This window comes from Paramormyrops kingsleyae, chromosome 5 (genome assembly GCF_048594095.1).
Source record: "Paramormyrops kingsleyae isolate MSU_618 chromosome 5, PKINGS_0.4, whole genome shotgun sequence".
Taxonomy (NCBI): Eukaryota; Metazoa; Chordata; class Actinopteri; order Osteoglossiformes; family Mormyridae; genus Paramormyrops; species Paramormyrops kingsleyae.
The window spans coordinates 15212653-15230237 of NC_132801.1; the positions used below are offsets into that span (position 1 = coordinate 15212653).

A 17585-nucleotide genomic window follows, 5' to 3' on the forward strand; every position below is an offset into this window, starting at 1 on the left:
TAACTACTGGTGACAGGCATATATTCAGAATCAAAGATAAGGAATAGCTACTGTAAGCTTGAAATGATGAATATACATTTAGACGTAGCAAGCAAACCGTGAAGACAACTGAAATTATGCCTGGCCTTGCGCCCTAAATAGGATGTAGACCGGTCTTATCTATGCAGTAAGTGCTGTACTCCCATTTCAGGCTTGTTTTGAATAGTTCAATTTAATGAACAGACATAAACAGTCAAAGATTATGTTATATTTTTATCTTCAAAATTACTTGGATGGACTTTGTAACAACTGCAGCAGTTCTCCAACTCAACACAAAATAGCAGCTCCTAACAGCGTGATGAACACACAGCAGGCTAGCATCTTTTTTCGAAGGGTGTAAACTCCACACTGAACAGATCAAGCTGCTGTTCAGGGGCAAATTAGAGAAACCTCTCTCTCATGCACTGCTAGAGGGCAGCATTGTGTCAGGCTCTACAGCGTAGCATGTCCCACTGACAGTATGCTATTCCTGGGCAAGAAGAATCGTCAAAAAGGTGTCATTTGTTCAGCCTCAAGTCTGCTCTGGTGTCCACCCACACCATCACGGCTCCCAGAGTAAACGTTTGCTGCATGTTGGAGGAGCACCCGGGTGAATTTCATACATGTGTCAACAGGTGGAGCAGTGGTTAAGGGACAATAGCGTGTATGCCTGGGGATATACCAGTGCAGTGATTGGGGCTGCATTTGACATGTTGCATTGGTCCCTAGCATGGGAGACCTCCAAAAGTAACCTGTAGCTCCCCGGATGACACTTAGGATGATGGGATAGCATGCACTACAAATCATAAATGTATTTTTATGCTCTTATAATATAATTATTATCTTTACAGATTTTGTGCAATACCACAAGTTTATAAGCAAGTGACTGGAGAGTAATGTAGGGTTTTAATCAACAACATGGCATTAGCTGCAGGACCTGAGCCTTTGTAGGGAGTAGGAAAACAGCAGGAACCTCAGCCTTTATTTATTTGCTCAGGTCACTGTGGAGAGTTCATTTCCATAACTTTCTGGAGGCCCTGTCATCCTCCTGTCGGGGCCAGCTGACCATACTGCAAAAAGACACGCGAGACAAGAAGAATGTGAGCCAAATCTGCCAAATGAGGTCATTTGGCCAGACAGATAATTTGTCCTTCTGTAGCTCCACTTTACCATGATAGGTTTGATTGGTTAACTTTGATCATTCGTACAAATACTCATGAGTAACGTAAAACATGAAATAAACACGAATCACATAACATCTGAGAACTGAGCATAAAATGATACCTTAAAAAGCTGTTCTCACTGTAGCCAAGGAAAGAGAAATTTCTGTGCTGCCAGTTAAAGGACTTAAACGCCAACTGAAAAAGTGCATACTGAGAAATTCCTATGGAGGACAACTTCCAAGGAATTTCAGAACATGCATTCCTCTCCAAAGAAATTATAAAAGAAGGTGATGCAACAGGAATCCTTCTTAATACCATTTCCAACCAAGGTTTCTCCACTCGTGGGTAATTCCTGACATTGTCAATTACCTTAATCTCTTACCTCTGTCTGCCACTCCTACTTACAAAAGTGTAGAAATCATTTAACATGTATAATGTCTGTAATAACAACTCAGGACATCCTAATACCACACAATCAACGCATGGATGCACAGGCGTGGAAACAAAAGTCCAAATGACCAGGCTGGTTCACAGATGTTAAAATGACTACTAAGCAGGCTCGTATTCCCCTCCCAGGATAGCATCTACACTTTAGTACAATGCACAAGTGCCCCATGTGAGACGCATCGGTGCCTTGCTGTTGCAGCTCGCAATGTCTCACGCAGATGAGATGACGTTAAGTAACAGTCCTCCTTGAGTGTCCCGAGAATCCCACATGCATCGAGTCATGACACATTTCTTTCTTTTCTCCCTCATTCTGTCCGTCATAATAAAACATCTGACTTACCCCAGATGTTAACTTGCACAGATTAAAAGAAATTAGACAGACACAACAAACAACAGAACATCAATTTAGTGAAAAATCAAGTGAACGCGTTCGCAATGTCGTCAGGCGCTCAGGCCAAGCTGCAACGGCCAGGCCCAGGGATTGGTGCCTGTGTGGGAATGTGTGGTGGACGTGCCACTGGTGTCCTCAGGGAGACGCTAAGTGAGAGGAGTCAGCCAAATAAAAAACAGACACCAGCTCCGGCCCTTTCTGACGTTTTTTATTTGGTATAGATGACATTATTTGGTGCAGATAATGTATTAATACAATAGATTTTGAATTATTGTTAATCATTATTATTAATTGTAAAAATGCAAAGTGAATTAATGGTCTGTACACGCCAAAACTGCTGATATGACAATGGGGAGTGAATCGCCTTTATGAGTTACAGATTACTTTCAATGTGATTATGACCTGGGAGAAACTACAGGGTTCAGCACTCGCTGTTTCAACACTGACAAGCATATTCTCTTATATATGGTGTAGGTTTCAAATTTGAAAGAGTATAGTGGGAGATTTCCTTCCGCATCACACCAGGGGAAGATATTGGAGAATCAAGAGGAAAGTAATCTTAATTTGACATTGAAGAGAACTGCCAAGCTGCAGTTATACGCTAAATGTTAAAAAAAAAAATTCCATGCACACTCCCAATTTGAGTTGGTGGTAGATATATAAAATATTGTCAGAGGGATGAATACATCAGGACAATTTATGCAGCGGAACTTTAAAAATTTTTTGCACCAAAACAGGAACATATGACATTCTCAATATCTTCTAAGCAGGATCACAGGGTCCAGAGCCTATCCCAGATACTACAGGCGATGGGCGCCAACCCATCGCTGGAAAATCACACCCATGGACAATTAAAAAACTCCTGTTCACCTTAGCATGGTTTTGGACTGAGGGGAAAACAAAAGAAGACCAGGAAGACCCAGGACCGAGACTTGTACCCTGATTCCAATGATATGACACAACAGAGCTAACCACTGTGCCACCACGCTCAATGCCATGTTGTCAAACACTGAAAAGTTCTTATTGTCCAATAACATAATCGCAAAGCCCGCTCAAAATTACGAGACTGCGCAAAACCATTCCACCCTCTCCACCATAATAATCCTGTAATATAATATTGCCATGTGCTGCATTATGCTATTCCTTAAAACTGGAGGGCAGCATCTGTTCATCGTAAAAACTTTTAGATGGGCCAGTGTTGATTAGCCAGCTGGCATCACACAATCCCTGGCAAACTGAAAAGTTCTTTTGAAGCCAGGAAGAGGCCACAGGCCAATGGATGTTGGTTGCTTTTCCTCCTTTGATGTCCAACATGAGCTGAAGTTATCTGATATTTGTCAGCGGCCGTATCTTTTATTTGACAAAGTACTCATCTTTCAATTAATATCTTGAAGTGTTTATACTGAAATTAGTGAATAATCAGGGAATGAAAAAGAAGCACACACCTTGATATTAAAAAAGCATCAAAAACATATTGCTAAACATCTGGTATATTGATATTTCTCAGTGGTTCTTAAATGGATCCCAGTTAGATAGATAGATAGATAGATAGATAGATAGATAGATAGATAGATAGATAGATAGATAGATATGATACTGATCTTCTTGTGCTGCTGCTCTATTGAACATGAAGGAGCAGCACAGTGAGGCAGCATACGTGTGCATCAATGATGCAGTGATACTTTAATGACTCAGGACGCTGCAGTCAGCCGCTGGGAGTCACGGTGTACAGCAGCCCAGGCTGCCCATGTGCTGTGCTGTGGCCCCGCCACTCAGGAACAGGCAGCCGAAATGGGAGACTGCCGGGTGCATTTCGAGCATACCTCCCCGGAAAGCCAGCCCCTTCCCTTCCAATCTCTCTCTCTCTGCCTCCCTGCCTGTCGTTCCCTGCCTCCCCCACCACCCCCTCCCACTCCGCACTCGTGTGCGAACGCTCCTCTGAAGACCTCTCCCTCACACACGCAACTCTGTCTGTGGCTGAAAGAGGGGATATTCTCTCTGCAGTGGTTCACTTTGGTTTACGTGTCTGGAGACTGCCGTCAACTTTGCCGTTTTCTGTGTGTAATTTTATGTTCTCACTTTCATTTCGTTTCATTTCCCTCTTTGAAATCTTCTTTTTTGCATGAAAATCACTAATTTCTTAATCATAGGGGCAATCATTTTTGTTCCTGGCAAAGGTCTAATTTTCTTTCTTTGACAGACTATTGCCCGATGACCGCAGGTTAAAGGTGGACTTTTTGTGAATGTAGGAACATCTTTTTGTTGTTTGTTTTATTTAATAATTTATTTATTGAAAATGCTTCTTTTTGTAATCACTGGGACCTCAAACTGCTAACACCTTCATGTGAATCACACATGGTGCACTATGAGTTAATCAGTGTTGTATGACTGGCCCTAAATGTCGAACCGCTCTCTCAAAGAAGCCCTGCTTTCTTCTGCACTCAACCAAGGTAAGGCGTTCAAATTGGTACTTTGTTACTTAGGCTTAGTGAAACTGTACCAAATATGGAGTAACTCACTAAGACTAGAGGTACCTGCAGTTTTTTTTTATATGAAGGCCAAATAACTCTTAATTACAATTTAAATCTTAATTACAATTCAGCCCAGTACTTTTCAGATCTTTTGGTGAATCCTCCCTCATAGCAGACAACAAATATGGTAGAGTTTCAATGGTGTCTTCTGTGTGTTTGCTGTCATCAGACAGTGCTTTTAGCAAACAATAGTTCAGTTAAACTAAAACTGAATTCATGTCCAAAATATCAACGGTATTTCCATACAAAATCCCAGTTGCAAATTATTTCATGTTTGTAAAATGTGCCTGTTTTCTGGCCATGTGTTTTCCATCGATGCACAGAGATGACCACCCTGGAGCCCGTGGGAGTCCTATTGGAGAGGATGACCAACACCACCGATCCTCCACGGAATGCTTCAGCTGAGGATATGGCTGCCACCTTTACCATTGGCACAATCCTGTCCGTCATGTGCCTGGCGGGAGTAACTGGGAACATCTACACTCTGGTAGTCATGTGTCACTCCATGCGCTCAGTGGCCTCCATGTATATCTACATCATCAACCTGGCACTGGCAGACCTACTGTACTTGTTGACAATCCCATTTGTGGTCTGTACCCACTTCCTGAAGGGCTGGTACTTTGGTGAGGCGGGTTGCCACATCCTGATTAGCATGGATTTCCTGACCATGCATGCCAGCATCTTCACACTGACTATCATGAGCACAGAGAGATACTTCGCCGTTCTCAAGCCGCTGGACACCGTGAAGAGGTCCAAGAGCTACCGCAAAACCATTGCAATCCTGGTGTGGTTGGCATCCCTCATTCTCACCTTGCCCATGATAATCAGAATACACCTCATACCGGTGGACAACAAGATCATGTGTCAGCCTACTCTCAGCCAACTGTCCTACAAGATCTATATCTCCTTCCTCTTCTGCACAAGCATTGTGGCCCCCGGAATGATCATTGGCTACCTTTACATCTGCCTGGCCCGGACATACTGGGTCAGTCAGACAGAGATCTTCAAGCAGACGAAGAAGTTGCCTAACCAGAAGGTGCTGTACCTGATCTTCACGATCGTGCTGCTCTTCTGGGCCTGCTTTTTGCCCTTCTGGATCTGGCAGCTTTTGGGACAGTTCCACCCTTCCTTATCTCTGTCCAGCAAAGCCAGGCGCAACATCAACTACTTGACCACCTGTCTCACCTACAGCAACAGCTGCATCAATCCCTTCCTCTACACGTTGCTCACCAAGAACTACAAGGAGTACCTGCACAATCGGCAGCGGAGCTGGACCGCGGGGAGTTACTTCAACCGCAGGAGCCGCTTCCAGCGATCCCCTCGCCGCTCCCTGTCATCCAGCAGCCAGCAGTGCACTGAGAGCTTTATGCTTGGACATACTGCTCGAACTAACCACTGCAGTCTATGAGGTAGGTGCCTGTCTATGCACTGGGTGACCACTTCCCCAGCTTCCCTTACCCACCTACTTGACCAGCATTTCTCAATCCCAACCTTGGGGACCTGCAGACAGTCCACCTTGTAGCTCCCTCCCAGCTTCCGGTGGGGAGCAATAATATGGCAGGGAGCTGGGAGGGAGATTGGGTTGGGAAACACTGTAGACCATCGTGGGTTAAATTTCCTGACAGCTTAGTACATTATGTTTTGGTGTCTGAGATACGTTTCAGGGCCTGTTTCCATTAAGAGGATGCTGGTTTGGTTTGGTGGCCTAAACTTGCCTCAGCTGTTTGGGATTAAGCTTCATCCAAGGTGTGATGTGATGGCTATTCATGAGGTTGCAAACACATCTGGGTCTTTCACAGCACATCTTCACTTTATGGGCCAGCAAAGGAAGTATTAAAAAGAGGAATTCTATGGAATCTTTTGTGGGATCTGGAGGGTTGAAAGGGAGAGGAAGAAGTGAAGAAGCTCACGTCTGACGGTACTCCATCCCGACCTTTTCACAATCAGCCTCAGACTTTCTTACCCAGAAACATTTCTCATAGTTGTGAGAATGACTGACGCTTAAATGAGATGAGCATCCATTGTAAGCAGCAAACTCAGCTGTTATTACACCGTAATTTATGGTCAAGAAAAATGCTGGTTCGATGAAATGTTAATGAGCTATGCCTAATTGATCTGCATAATCATAAACTTATTTGTATATAAATCACATTACTTAAATAGTATATATGTCTAGACTTTTTCTAAGGATTCACTTGTTAATTTATTGATATGCTATAAATTGTATAATTTCAATAATGTAAATATAATCATATCAATAACCTGGAATGCAATTTCATTCTGTTATGTAAATGACATGAATATTTACTTCTCAGGATATTTTGGCACAAAAATCAACCACAAATCCTAGAATTTATTTAAACAGTCATAATAGGAAAAATACACAAATGTATTAATCAGGATATACTTTATGATTTGCAATTGTTTTTGTCTTTCAAAGCATAACAAAGACACAAAAAATGAATTAGATACATGAAAGTTTATTTTTTGATGTTAGTAAAATTGTAGATCTATCTGTAGATGTGAATATTTAAAAATGTGTAATATCATTGCATATTTATTTGTTCCTGTTTTCTTCACTACTTGACATTGATATGATGTCAGTGCATGTGTTTTTTTTTCTCTATTTAATCTTTTAAAAATAAATATTAAGTTGTATACATCAATTTGGTAATAAAGTATTTTATTGTCATATCAATGTCATATAAGATCTAGACATATAATTTTGTTTTTAATTTCCATATAATCTTATAACCTAAGAGGATTAAAAAAAATCACAGTATATATCGCAAGGTATGTATAATACTCTATTCAGTGGATTTATAACTGCAAATTGTCCCTTAGATTGTACTGCTAGTTAAAGTCAGTGTTAGTGACTTATGTCAGCAGTGAACAATCAATAATCCGGTTGTATTGCACTCTAAGATACTGATTTGCTGGCTTCAATGGATCAGAGAAAAAGACTATTAATGTAACAGAGTCAGCAAGGAACAATCAGGAATGAACTATATTGCTTCAGTTAATACAAAGTTGCAGTTTGCAGGGTCTAAACAGCATATTTCTCATCAGAGGAACAGTTTAGTCATCAGTCTTCACTGCCCTGTTCTGCACCTGACGTTAACATACCCATTCAGACTGTAACATACCCATTCAGACTGTAACATACCCATTCAGACTGTAACATACCATTCAGACTGTAACATACCCTTCAGACTGTAACATACCATTCACACTGTTCAGATTGTTGGCTTTTCCAAACTATAGATGTAGGTTAACAGCTTTGGAATAAACATCATTTTGTACTTTAGGTGAGTGGTGGGGAGGAATGGTAATTTATAACTGTTTCATTCCATTTATAAAACTTCTAAGAAACATGCAACCTAATACTCTAGGTAAGAAACTCATTCTACCGTCAAGTGAAAGGAATTTAGGATGACCTTTAGGTATTATTGAAACTGTAATAGTTATTGTAACGTGATGTCTAATCAATAGCCAATCATATAGACGGCAATTCTCCAGAAATAACAGGGCTAAACTGAACACTTTTCACAAATGTACATATAATTGTAATGGATGCACTTTTATAAAAAGAACCTAGAGTGCAAATATTTGCAGTCCTTTAGTAAAAATAAAATGCTGCAATGCAGAACACTAATTGCACATGGCTGTAATCATCACAGAAATAAGAGAAAATATGGAAATGAGCCGTGAAACATGACTTGGCAGAGAAGCAGCATGCAGCATGGATCAGTGGTTTCTAAGTGATTAATCGTGTTACTGCCATATGATGTTAGTCCACACAAAATGTGCAGTGAAGTCTTATCACTTACAGATTGCCAGAACAGAAGGCAAAAAATAGTGTTAATAATCAATTGTGAATGAAATAACGAGAAAAAAGAATGGATGAACATGTTAAAACTAATTAAAAGATTAACAGCAGGAAAGGAGCATGTGAAACTAATCAAGCCAAGGCATTCTATTAAAATAATGAAGGCACTGGATTAAACTGTAAAAACTAAATAGAAACAAATCACACACACAACTGGAACACTGAGCATGGACAGAAAAAGACTGAGCAATATCTTTAATCATTCCTGCTTGATATGTTTTAATTTTTATAAGCATGGATTCAGTTCATCCTCTTGACTCATAGCTACAGTAAGGTTCTGCTGTCCTTGTTTTTCTTTGTTATTGTTGTCACATGATGGGAGAGACCATCATTTTTGCTGACCTCATCGATTACACCTGCAGCAAAGAAAGTAAAATTTTTCCTGTTAGTGCAGCTGCGTGTATCAGGATGGGATTTTTTTTTTTTGGATTTTGTATGACCCTGAGCAGAGTACGACTCAATGCGAGCCTGTCTATAGGATCCACATTAATAACACATCTTTTACAGTACTATGGATTCTAATGCAAAGTACCAATTGATTTATTTATGCATACTATTGATGTCACAAAATGTTTTTTATTGCTTACACCAGTATATCAGGGTGTCTCATTTTCTTAGTTTCCATTTCAAACCACTTGGCTCTGCCTTAGAAAAACTATGAGCAAACAGACCAGAAAATAATCATAAAGTCCAAAAAAGCAGCAGTTTCTTATTGCTTGGTTTTCCCTTGCTGAACACAGATTACCCAAGTTCACACAGCCTGAAGTTCGATTCAGCTGCAGTATAGTAGGCAAGAAGGCCGACCTTTGTGCATTTCTGTTTATCAAATCATGCACTGCAACTGCGCTTGAAGAAACGATATAATGGCCACTGTATTGATTCCTTTCAATGGGGTGTAAGTCGACTCTAAAATCATCACGCCAAATCACCAAACCTTTCTCTTATTCCCACAAGATGTTTAAATGGTGCTCTGTGGCAAAGGTCAGCATACTGATTTAGAGTTACTCATCAATAAACCCTTTAAGAAGTTCAGCGCATACTTTTAAGTGCACGCATGAGAGTATTTTTTGCCTCCCCTTTGTTCTTTTTTATTGCCAGAACATTGCTTCAAAGTACAAACAGTTATTAGCTGAATTATGTACATGACTGCTAATTCTTTTAAAATTTTCCCCCTTTTTATTGCATTTGCGCATATTTTTTAAGTAATACATTATTATGTGTTTATACTGTGAGCCCTAATCCAGCATGGGGCTAATATAACGCTCTTTACCAAGACGATTTTATTGTGGTGTTTATATTTTCACGTAGTAGTTTGCCTGAAAAGTTCATTATTGATCTGATTAGTCAGTTTCTTTATTGGTTTTACCAGACAATTTTTCTCTGCATTTTTCATATTTAATTTTTATTTATTTTTTTAAATTCCAGCTAAAATGATGTGCCAGGGGTCAGACAAATTTATCACAGGAGGTAGAAAAGGTCACACATTAAGGCCCATTTGTTAATTGCTGTTAAGCGTACTTTTTTGTAATTTAAACATGGAAATTGTCAGATGAGGGATGGGGCCATTGTTGTACATAAAAGTAAAGTAAAGAAAATGATGGTTGCAGTATGTATATATACAGTAATTTGCTATTCTCAGCTGTAATGCGTGTGTGTGTTTCTCCAGATTATTCATGTGCACTCAGCTGATTTGGCAGTTTCTGCTTGAAGAAGGATGTAAAGGGATGGGACAGAGGAGAGCGCTGGATGAAGCGGAATGCGGGCTGTCTCAGAACAGGGGGGGGGGGTGGATCTTTATTTGGGGTAATGCTGAAGAAGGGGGGAGGGGCTGAAAGAAGGAGAGTTATGGCATTGAGAATACAACAATGAAGGAGGTATAGGGGCAGGGAGGGGGGGAGAGGGGTAGCGAAACGAAGAATGTAGCTTATGTGACTGTAATGGAGCAGCAGTGTTTACGTGTCGGACTCTTTTTCTTTGGGAGTAGATTTGTAAATAGTTTTCCTGTGGCCCCTGAGAAAGGGGCATGTCTGCCATCTGCGTTTGCCTGCTTTTGCGCCTTTGTGTCACAGCTCAGACATTGACAGGGTTATTTCAGTAGCACGGGAAATATGTAATGTTGGACTAATAGATATGTGGAAGTGTTTAACTGAAAGTAGCTTCATGCAGTTTAAGTATGGCCTCTCACACAATCTGTATTTATGTAGTGTTTTTGTGCATTACAGATGTCTGTAGACTGGCAATAACATCCTTTAACACACAAAAAAGTTGCCCACACCGCTAAATCTGCATTACACTTTCACACAGTAGCCTGTGAAAGGTCGTATAGTTACTTGGCTGGCAATCTAGTTTTTATGCTTCTCTTAACCCTAACCCTGCCACTATTTCACAATGCCTCTGTGATTTACAGCTGGTGTTGTCACCCTTGGTGTCGAGCTAAATGTCACACCACGTATTAGTAATGACGTTACAGGACAAACAAAAGAGCTAGTTCCAAAAAATGTTATGAACTTAAGCCTTGCCTTAATAATGATTATGCATAATGAAATCGTGTATAGGGGCTGGCATGGTGGTGCAGTGGTTAGCTCTGGTGCCACATGAGATCAGGGTTTTCATCTCTGCCATGGATCCCTGTGTGTGGAGTTTGCATGCTCTCCCCTTGTCTTCATGGGGTTTCCTCTGGGTACTCTGGTCTCCCTCTACAGTCAGTCCAAAACTGTGCTTAGGTTAATTGGAGTTACCAATAGGTGTGAATGGTGTGTGAGTGAGCCCTGTGATGGGTTGGTGCTAACAATAACAATTTTTTTCTGGCGTGGTGATCAGACAGGAGACTGCCGGTGAAGTACTTAATAAATTTGGCTTGTCGTTTCAGTGTCCTTATCATCCTTGTCACATGATCCAAAAGTGAGAAAGGGGTCCGTAACACCGCTGACTCTAATCACCATGTGGTCCATTTGACTGAGGTCTACAGCTTAAGCGTGCTACAAAGGAAAGGAAGTTTTGCTGTGTCAAAACATATTCTGTCTCAGTTCTGTAGACCTGGCATCAGAATAGTAGTGAAGGCAGTGTAACCAGCACGGGGCGACTGGAATCCTGGGCCACAGAGATTATTTATTCGTCACAATTTATGCCTAATTAATGACAAAATTATCGATGCATTGTTGCTAATCAGTATTATAACCATTTATGGGGAAAAAAGGTTATCATGTGCAAAGGAAAGACGGAGACATAAACACATATTTAGTGGAGACAAGAAACAGTTCAAAGAGCTTGAAAGGATCATCAGGCCTAAGCAGAACCAGATGATGAAAGACATTCTTATGGTAATACATAAGAGAACTTCTGGGGAAGGTGACTCCAGGAAAGATTTTATTAGGTGTATCTGACACCAAAAGGCAGGTTTCTGTGATTTTCACAGTCGCCGCCACCAGAGGGGGCACCACCTCAACGCCTCTCCGAAGCATGTACTGTATCTAAGAACTGTTTCATTAAAAACACACATTCTGCATTGTACTATTTCCCTTTAAAAAAATGTGCCTCAAGTGTAGTACTAATATATTGCATTCATCAATAATATATATATGCACACACACACACACACACAATGTATAAATATATATATTTAAAAAAATACTTTGATTGATTGCATTGGTTGCTCTGTGAAAACTTTAGCTAATTGAGAAAGATTGTGATAGTAGATCACATGATCACTGCCATATTTCCTGAGTCTCGGGTGGTTCAAAGCCCCCTTATAAGGATACGGGTGGTGTAGTGCTTTTTTTGAGGCCACTGATTCTCCAAAAAGCAAATCATGTGGCTGCAACTGAACAACATTGACCCTTCTGCATCACGACTTTCCCCATCGTGGTTTTGATACACTGTATGATCAGCTTAAGAAATTAAGTAATTTTGCAAAAGCTGCTGATGACATGCCAGCAGACGACACACAAGAAGTTTAGTAACTCATAAATGCATAAAATATATGTACAGTGCCGGTTTGGAGGATACCAAGTGTGCTTACGGCGGCCCTTCAATTAATGCCTTGTTAATGATCGAGGTCACAGGAGAATGACTCATTACAGCAAAAAGGAATAGAGGCACTTTATTAATCTCCACATGGAAACCAGGTAGTTTTCACATACCCCATCTTCCTCTCTACGAGATAACAGACACATATGTACACACAGGAAAAAGCAGGTTTTTTCGATCAGAGTGCAGCATCAGCCAGGGTCCTTGAAGCAGGAATGGTTCATTACTTTGGTGGACATAGGATTTGAACCCACAACCTTCCAAACATGGGCATAGAATGCTATCTCACAAAGCTAAATGCCAATAGAAAAGTCCGAGTTGAGGCTGAGAGGGTCACAAGTGTGACAGCTCGGTACAACAGCAAAGTGCTGATAGACTCTTCTGAACACACAATTTCACAGCTTCTCTTGAAGCTTTTCTTGTAGGGAAAGTGAGTTCTAGCTAGCCATGCCTAATAAATTGGCCACTGAGTGTATGCGCATGGTAATAAGATGGCACAATAAGTCCCAGAAAAGTTGTTGTCTTTTACCTTTGAGAAAACAGAATAACTGTCTTGTGTTATTAGTTTGCATGAACGTCACTGAAATTAAATAAATAGGTATGATGGCATAGCTGTCAAGCTCAATAAGAATGAGCGAAAGCATAGCGCATGGTGGCTGAACACAGACTCTTATGTTGCGCAATAGCAAAATTATAGAAACATGGAGCCCAGCTGTTCTTACACTGGACCCCATTTAGCAGTGTGAAGCAAAACTGCGTATGTTAGCAAGAAAACAGCTGACAAATTCATTAAGGAACATACTAATACAAATGAGGAAAGTCAATCACGAGAATATGTTAATCCCAAAACCTATGAATTCTGAATGAAAAATCTAAAATGTTGCTTCACTACTAAAGCTTTTAAGGATATAATAATTGAATGACAGCACACATCTCAAGTCATATCCTATGTATACATGGTTTACATAATAATTTTTATTTAAAAAACTAAGTGAAACTATATTTTTTTTCATTATTTTCTTCATAATTAAAAGGACAGGTTTGATTCAGTGAAAAAGAGTGTGTTAGAGTGTGTTTTTGTAATTATTACATTGTGGGGACCAGATTTCTCCACAATGTAATAAAAACCTGTAACGTTTTACCTTGTGGGGACATTTTTTTTCATTCCCCACAAGGATAACCTCAATTTTATAAAAATCAGGGACTTCAATCAAACATTGTTTAATATGCTGCTAATAATATAATTAATTAACAGACATGCCAAAAGTCATGTATTTTGTTTGGTTCCTTGTGGTTAAGATTAGGGCTGGGTGGGGAATAGGGTTGTCATACTGTAGTTGGGATTAGGGTTATGCCCATAGAAATGAATGGAAAGTCCCCATAAAGACTTATATACTGTACATTGTGTGTGTGTGTGTGTGTGAGAGAGAGAGAGAGAGAGAGAGAGATAGAGAGAGAGAGTTTTGCCCTCTGTGCTGCGTGAAATACAGTGTGTGCATATGAAATGTTTCTTATCAAAAACTGACTCATAGCTAAGTGTCACCTCAGCTATTGAGATTCTTCCTTCCTGTGGGGAGCTTTTTCTGCCTGAAATTTCCTGCAATTGCTATAAATCATTAGTTTAATTGTTCTGGGCTCCTCAGTAGGAGGCTGCCAGCATATCAGTGCGATTTATCATGTGGTCATGAAAATTAAAAATATCCATGAAGAAAGGTGAAATGCTTCATGCAAATGCATATATGAACATTTCCCATCCTCTGTGACATGCCCATTCTTCCATTAATCATTATTCTTTATGCGACTAACTTGTGTGTGCGTGGTTAAAATATGTGTGGTCCCCTAAAGAGGGAAACATTTTTTTCCCAGCATTCCCAACAGCCATATTGGAACCCTGACCCCTTGGAGTCAGAGCTAGACCACTGAAAACATGAAATTCACAGTGGGACTGGTTGGCCTAAAAATCTGAGTCCACTGGGGAGACTGAGAGAGAACTGGGGTGTGTTTTCCAACAAGAGTCGATCTTAGTGAAAAACAAACAAGACAACGAACAACGTAGGTAAAGAACAAGTGGGATCCGCGAGTGTTTCCCAAAACTTTTCGTTATTCCAGAATTACCGAACAAACCTTAAATGGTAAATTGTTGGTTCCTCCCCAGCCTCAGCGTAAGAAAAGTACAGACTGTTGATAAAAGGAACATCAATCCAACATATTTCAAATATGTTAGATTGTCACATCAGACACATGCAAATGTAAAAAAATAAACTAATTAAAAATTCAATAAAATCACACGGAATTAAGACCAAAATTAATTAACCTATTTGTCGAAAATATATTAATGGGCTCAAAATATGATGTTGCGTCCTTGTAAAAAAAGAACAATGGCAAGCAAGCAATAGGAAAAGGAGGTAACACTTCTTAAAGGAACCATTAAAATATCTTATTGAGGAGGTGGTCAAAAATAAATTTTAATAAAATAATTACTACAGTGGTGTGCAGCATAGCATCCACAACAATGACAACACAGCAGCATTCAGTAGGAAATCTTAGCACTCCTAAGGACTTCTGCAGGTACCATCTGCAGGTACTATCTGCAGGTACCATCTGCAGGTACCATCTTCCACGTGGCCAGAGCATGCGCTACAGCAGTGTGTGTTCTTTGATGTGTGGTGTTATGTGTCTCCTCAGCCACAGTTTGGGGATTCAACACTGAAGCCAGCAGGTATTCGCTAAGAGGAGCCAGGACCAAACCAACCACCAGGGAGCACACCATCCTTTGCTATCTGACACACTCCAAAGCTGGACCAGGTATAAGCATCAGTGGACTCCTGGGCCACTTGGTCATAGTGTCTGTAAAATGTCCTTGATGGTTGCATATCACCTGGACATTTAGGCCTAGTGCCAAGAACCATTTTTTCAACAGATACAGATAAGATTCAAGAGCTTGGGATTATGAATAGGGCTGCGTGTTCCATCCATTGCACCAAAATTGCCTGCAATGACATGAAAACCATTTGTAGTGTAATACAAGCATCCCCTCCAGATGGAACTTGTACGTAGTTGTGTGCACGGTGCAATAGAAATGTGATCAATGCATGCATGCATATGGACACAGTAGCATTGCTGAGGTCATGTGCATCACCAACAGTACCCATCAACGGCATAGAAACAGAGCTGTCAGAAGTTGCACGATGCACTAAAGGCAAAATTCTGATATGCTCCTCTTTTCAATTTATCCTGCACCAGACCAAAGAGGTTCATTATTTCAGCCCAGACCAGCCTGTATTTGCCTATGAATTGTTCATTACTAAGAAGGTCCTAAGGGTTCATGTTCCTCAATACAGCATTTAGGCATGTAGCTTGGCTTCCTGGACAGTGCTGTCTCAAATCCCATCCTCGGTTGAGTTGCCATTGCTGGTCCTGAGGGGTGATTCACCTTCCCAATTTAAAGGATGTGACTGAACATGTAGCAAGTTTAACTTGTTAGCTCATTGTGTGCCATGGTTGTTCAGAATTTATGAATTGTGCCCCATTCCATACATTTATTGGAATTTTAATTAAACTGGCCACACACTGTAAGATGTTCAATTGGAAGTAGTATGACAGGAAGAAAAAAAGTACTAATTTATTCATTATTCAGTTCAAAGAAATTCAGTGCAATCACACAACACAATAATGCAGTTTAATCTAGCAGAACACAAATAATTATATAATAGATTTAGTTCTTAGATGGTAGATGTATATATTGTTTTTTTGTATGTACAAGTGAATGAAGTGTACTTTATATTTACATGACTGAAAGAAAATAGTTTTTAGCCTATTCTAACCATATGTCAGCCCTTGTCCATGGATAGGGATGTGATAGGGTTACTTATATGACTGTATGAAATGCTCTTTCACCACGATACACAAAAACACAGTTAAATTATTTGTTCTGAATAATAGTGACAAGCACAGACTTTTCAGCCAGGTGCTCGAAATTAAGTAAATATTTGTAATCATCATGGGGGTGGCGGTGTAGTGTACACTGCACCTATACTATGTATATGACTGAATGAGAAATCAATTGCATTTTAATTCTACTTCCTCTTATTCAAATTCGAATTACAATTCTGCACTCTGTTGTCAACCAATTTCAACGGTGTGAAAACAATGCGCCCATTTTAGCGTTAATTTATAGCCTACATTATAGCTTTATATTGTAACATCAACCTCATTATTATTACATTATCATCATCAACATCATTATTACATTGTCCAAAAAAGAGTTTGTGATCTATTTTGAATGATCTGTGTGTCTCTGTAACAGAACAGTGGGCAAAAGTTCAAATAAAGAATTACAGAAAATAACGAGTGGGTTGGAGCACTTCGCAAGATTACAAACTATTTTGGTTATGAAGGGATTCAGGAAACACTCACTAATTAGTGGTTCATCTTAAATGCTAGATACCAAACTACTTAGCATTACAAAGCTTTTGGAAAATCCACCCCAGATCAGAATAAAAAATAACTGAGTATGTAAGTGTAATATTACTAGTTAAACTTAGTTTATATTACTTACTTAACTCTGGGGAACCCAGACCACCTTACAGTATCATTATAGGAAAAATATGTCCATTGGCTAAAATGATCAGACAGACCCAGTGAACTCAAAATCAGGTGTTTTGTAAAAATAACCCTTTCCCAGTCCATGTTATGATTGTGCCATATACGACCCACTGGACTGTTCATGCTCTTCCAACTTGTTAATTTCACCTATGAAATAAGGACAGAAAAGAAGGAAAAACCAAATCTTTGCAACATTCTCATTTTCAAAATGCATTTATTGAGTTTTCCTTTTCATCATTCACCATGTGCTGGCAATAAAACACATGCTTCAAACATTCCAACCCATCAAGAAACAGGTCAAGTGAACAGACCTGCAAAAAGGTGTACTACACACAGAGAGTTTACTTGTGCTGGGTTGTAAGGTCTGGTGCACCACCAGTATTCCCTCTGTTTTTGTCTGAGGCTGATGTTGAGCACATGGAACATGATCATCAGAGTTGCCAGAAAAGTTTCAAAACATCCTAAACCTAGTTGCACATGTTCTATAACACCTAAACATTATAACTGATGATGCA

General features: G+C 39.9%; 1 protein-coding gene across 3 annotated transcripts; it reads left to right on the forward strand.

The window, feature by feature from the left end:
* Window positions 1–3949: 3949 nt before the first annotated feature.
* Window positions 3950–16831, forward strand: LOC111856683 (urotensin-2 receptor). Of its 3 annotated transcripts, XR_011991724.1 has the most exons (4): window positions 3950–4469; window positions 4874–5959; window positions 6350–6468; window positions 15151–16831. XR_011991724.1 is itself a non-coding variant. In XM_023836837.2 (3 exons), exons 1-2 carry the CDS (start codon window positions 4418–4420, stop codon window positions 5956–5958), a joined length of 1137 nt encoding a protein of 378 aa, XP_023692605.1. In that variant the 5' UTR covers window positions 3950–4417; the 3' UTR covers window position 5959; window positions 15151–16831. The 3 variants fall into 3 exon arrangements, 2 of the variants coding, with proteins under 2 accessions (XP_023692605.1, XP_023692604.1); XM_023836837.2 differs by lacking the exon at window positions 6350–6468; XM_023836836.2 differs by lacking the exon at window positions 15151–16831 and having other exon boundaries at window positions 6350–7207.
* Window positions 16832–17585: the final 754 nt, after the last annotated feature.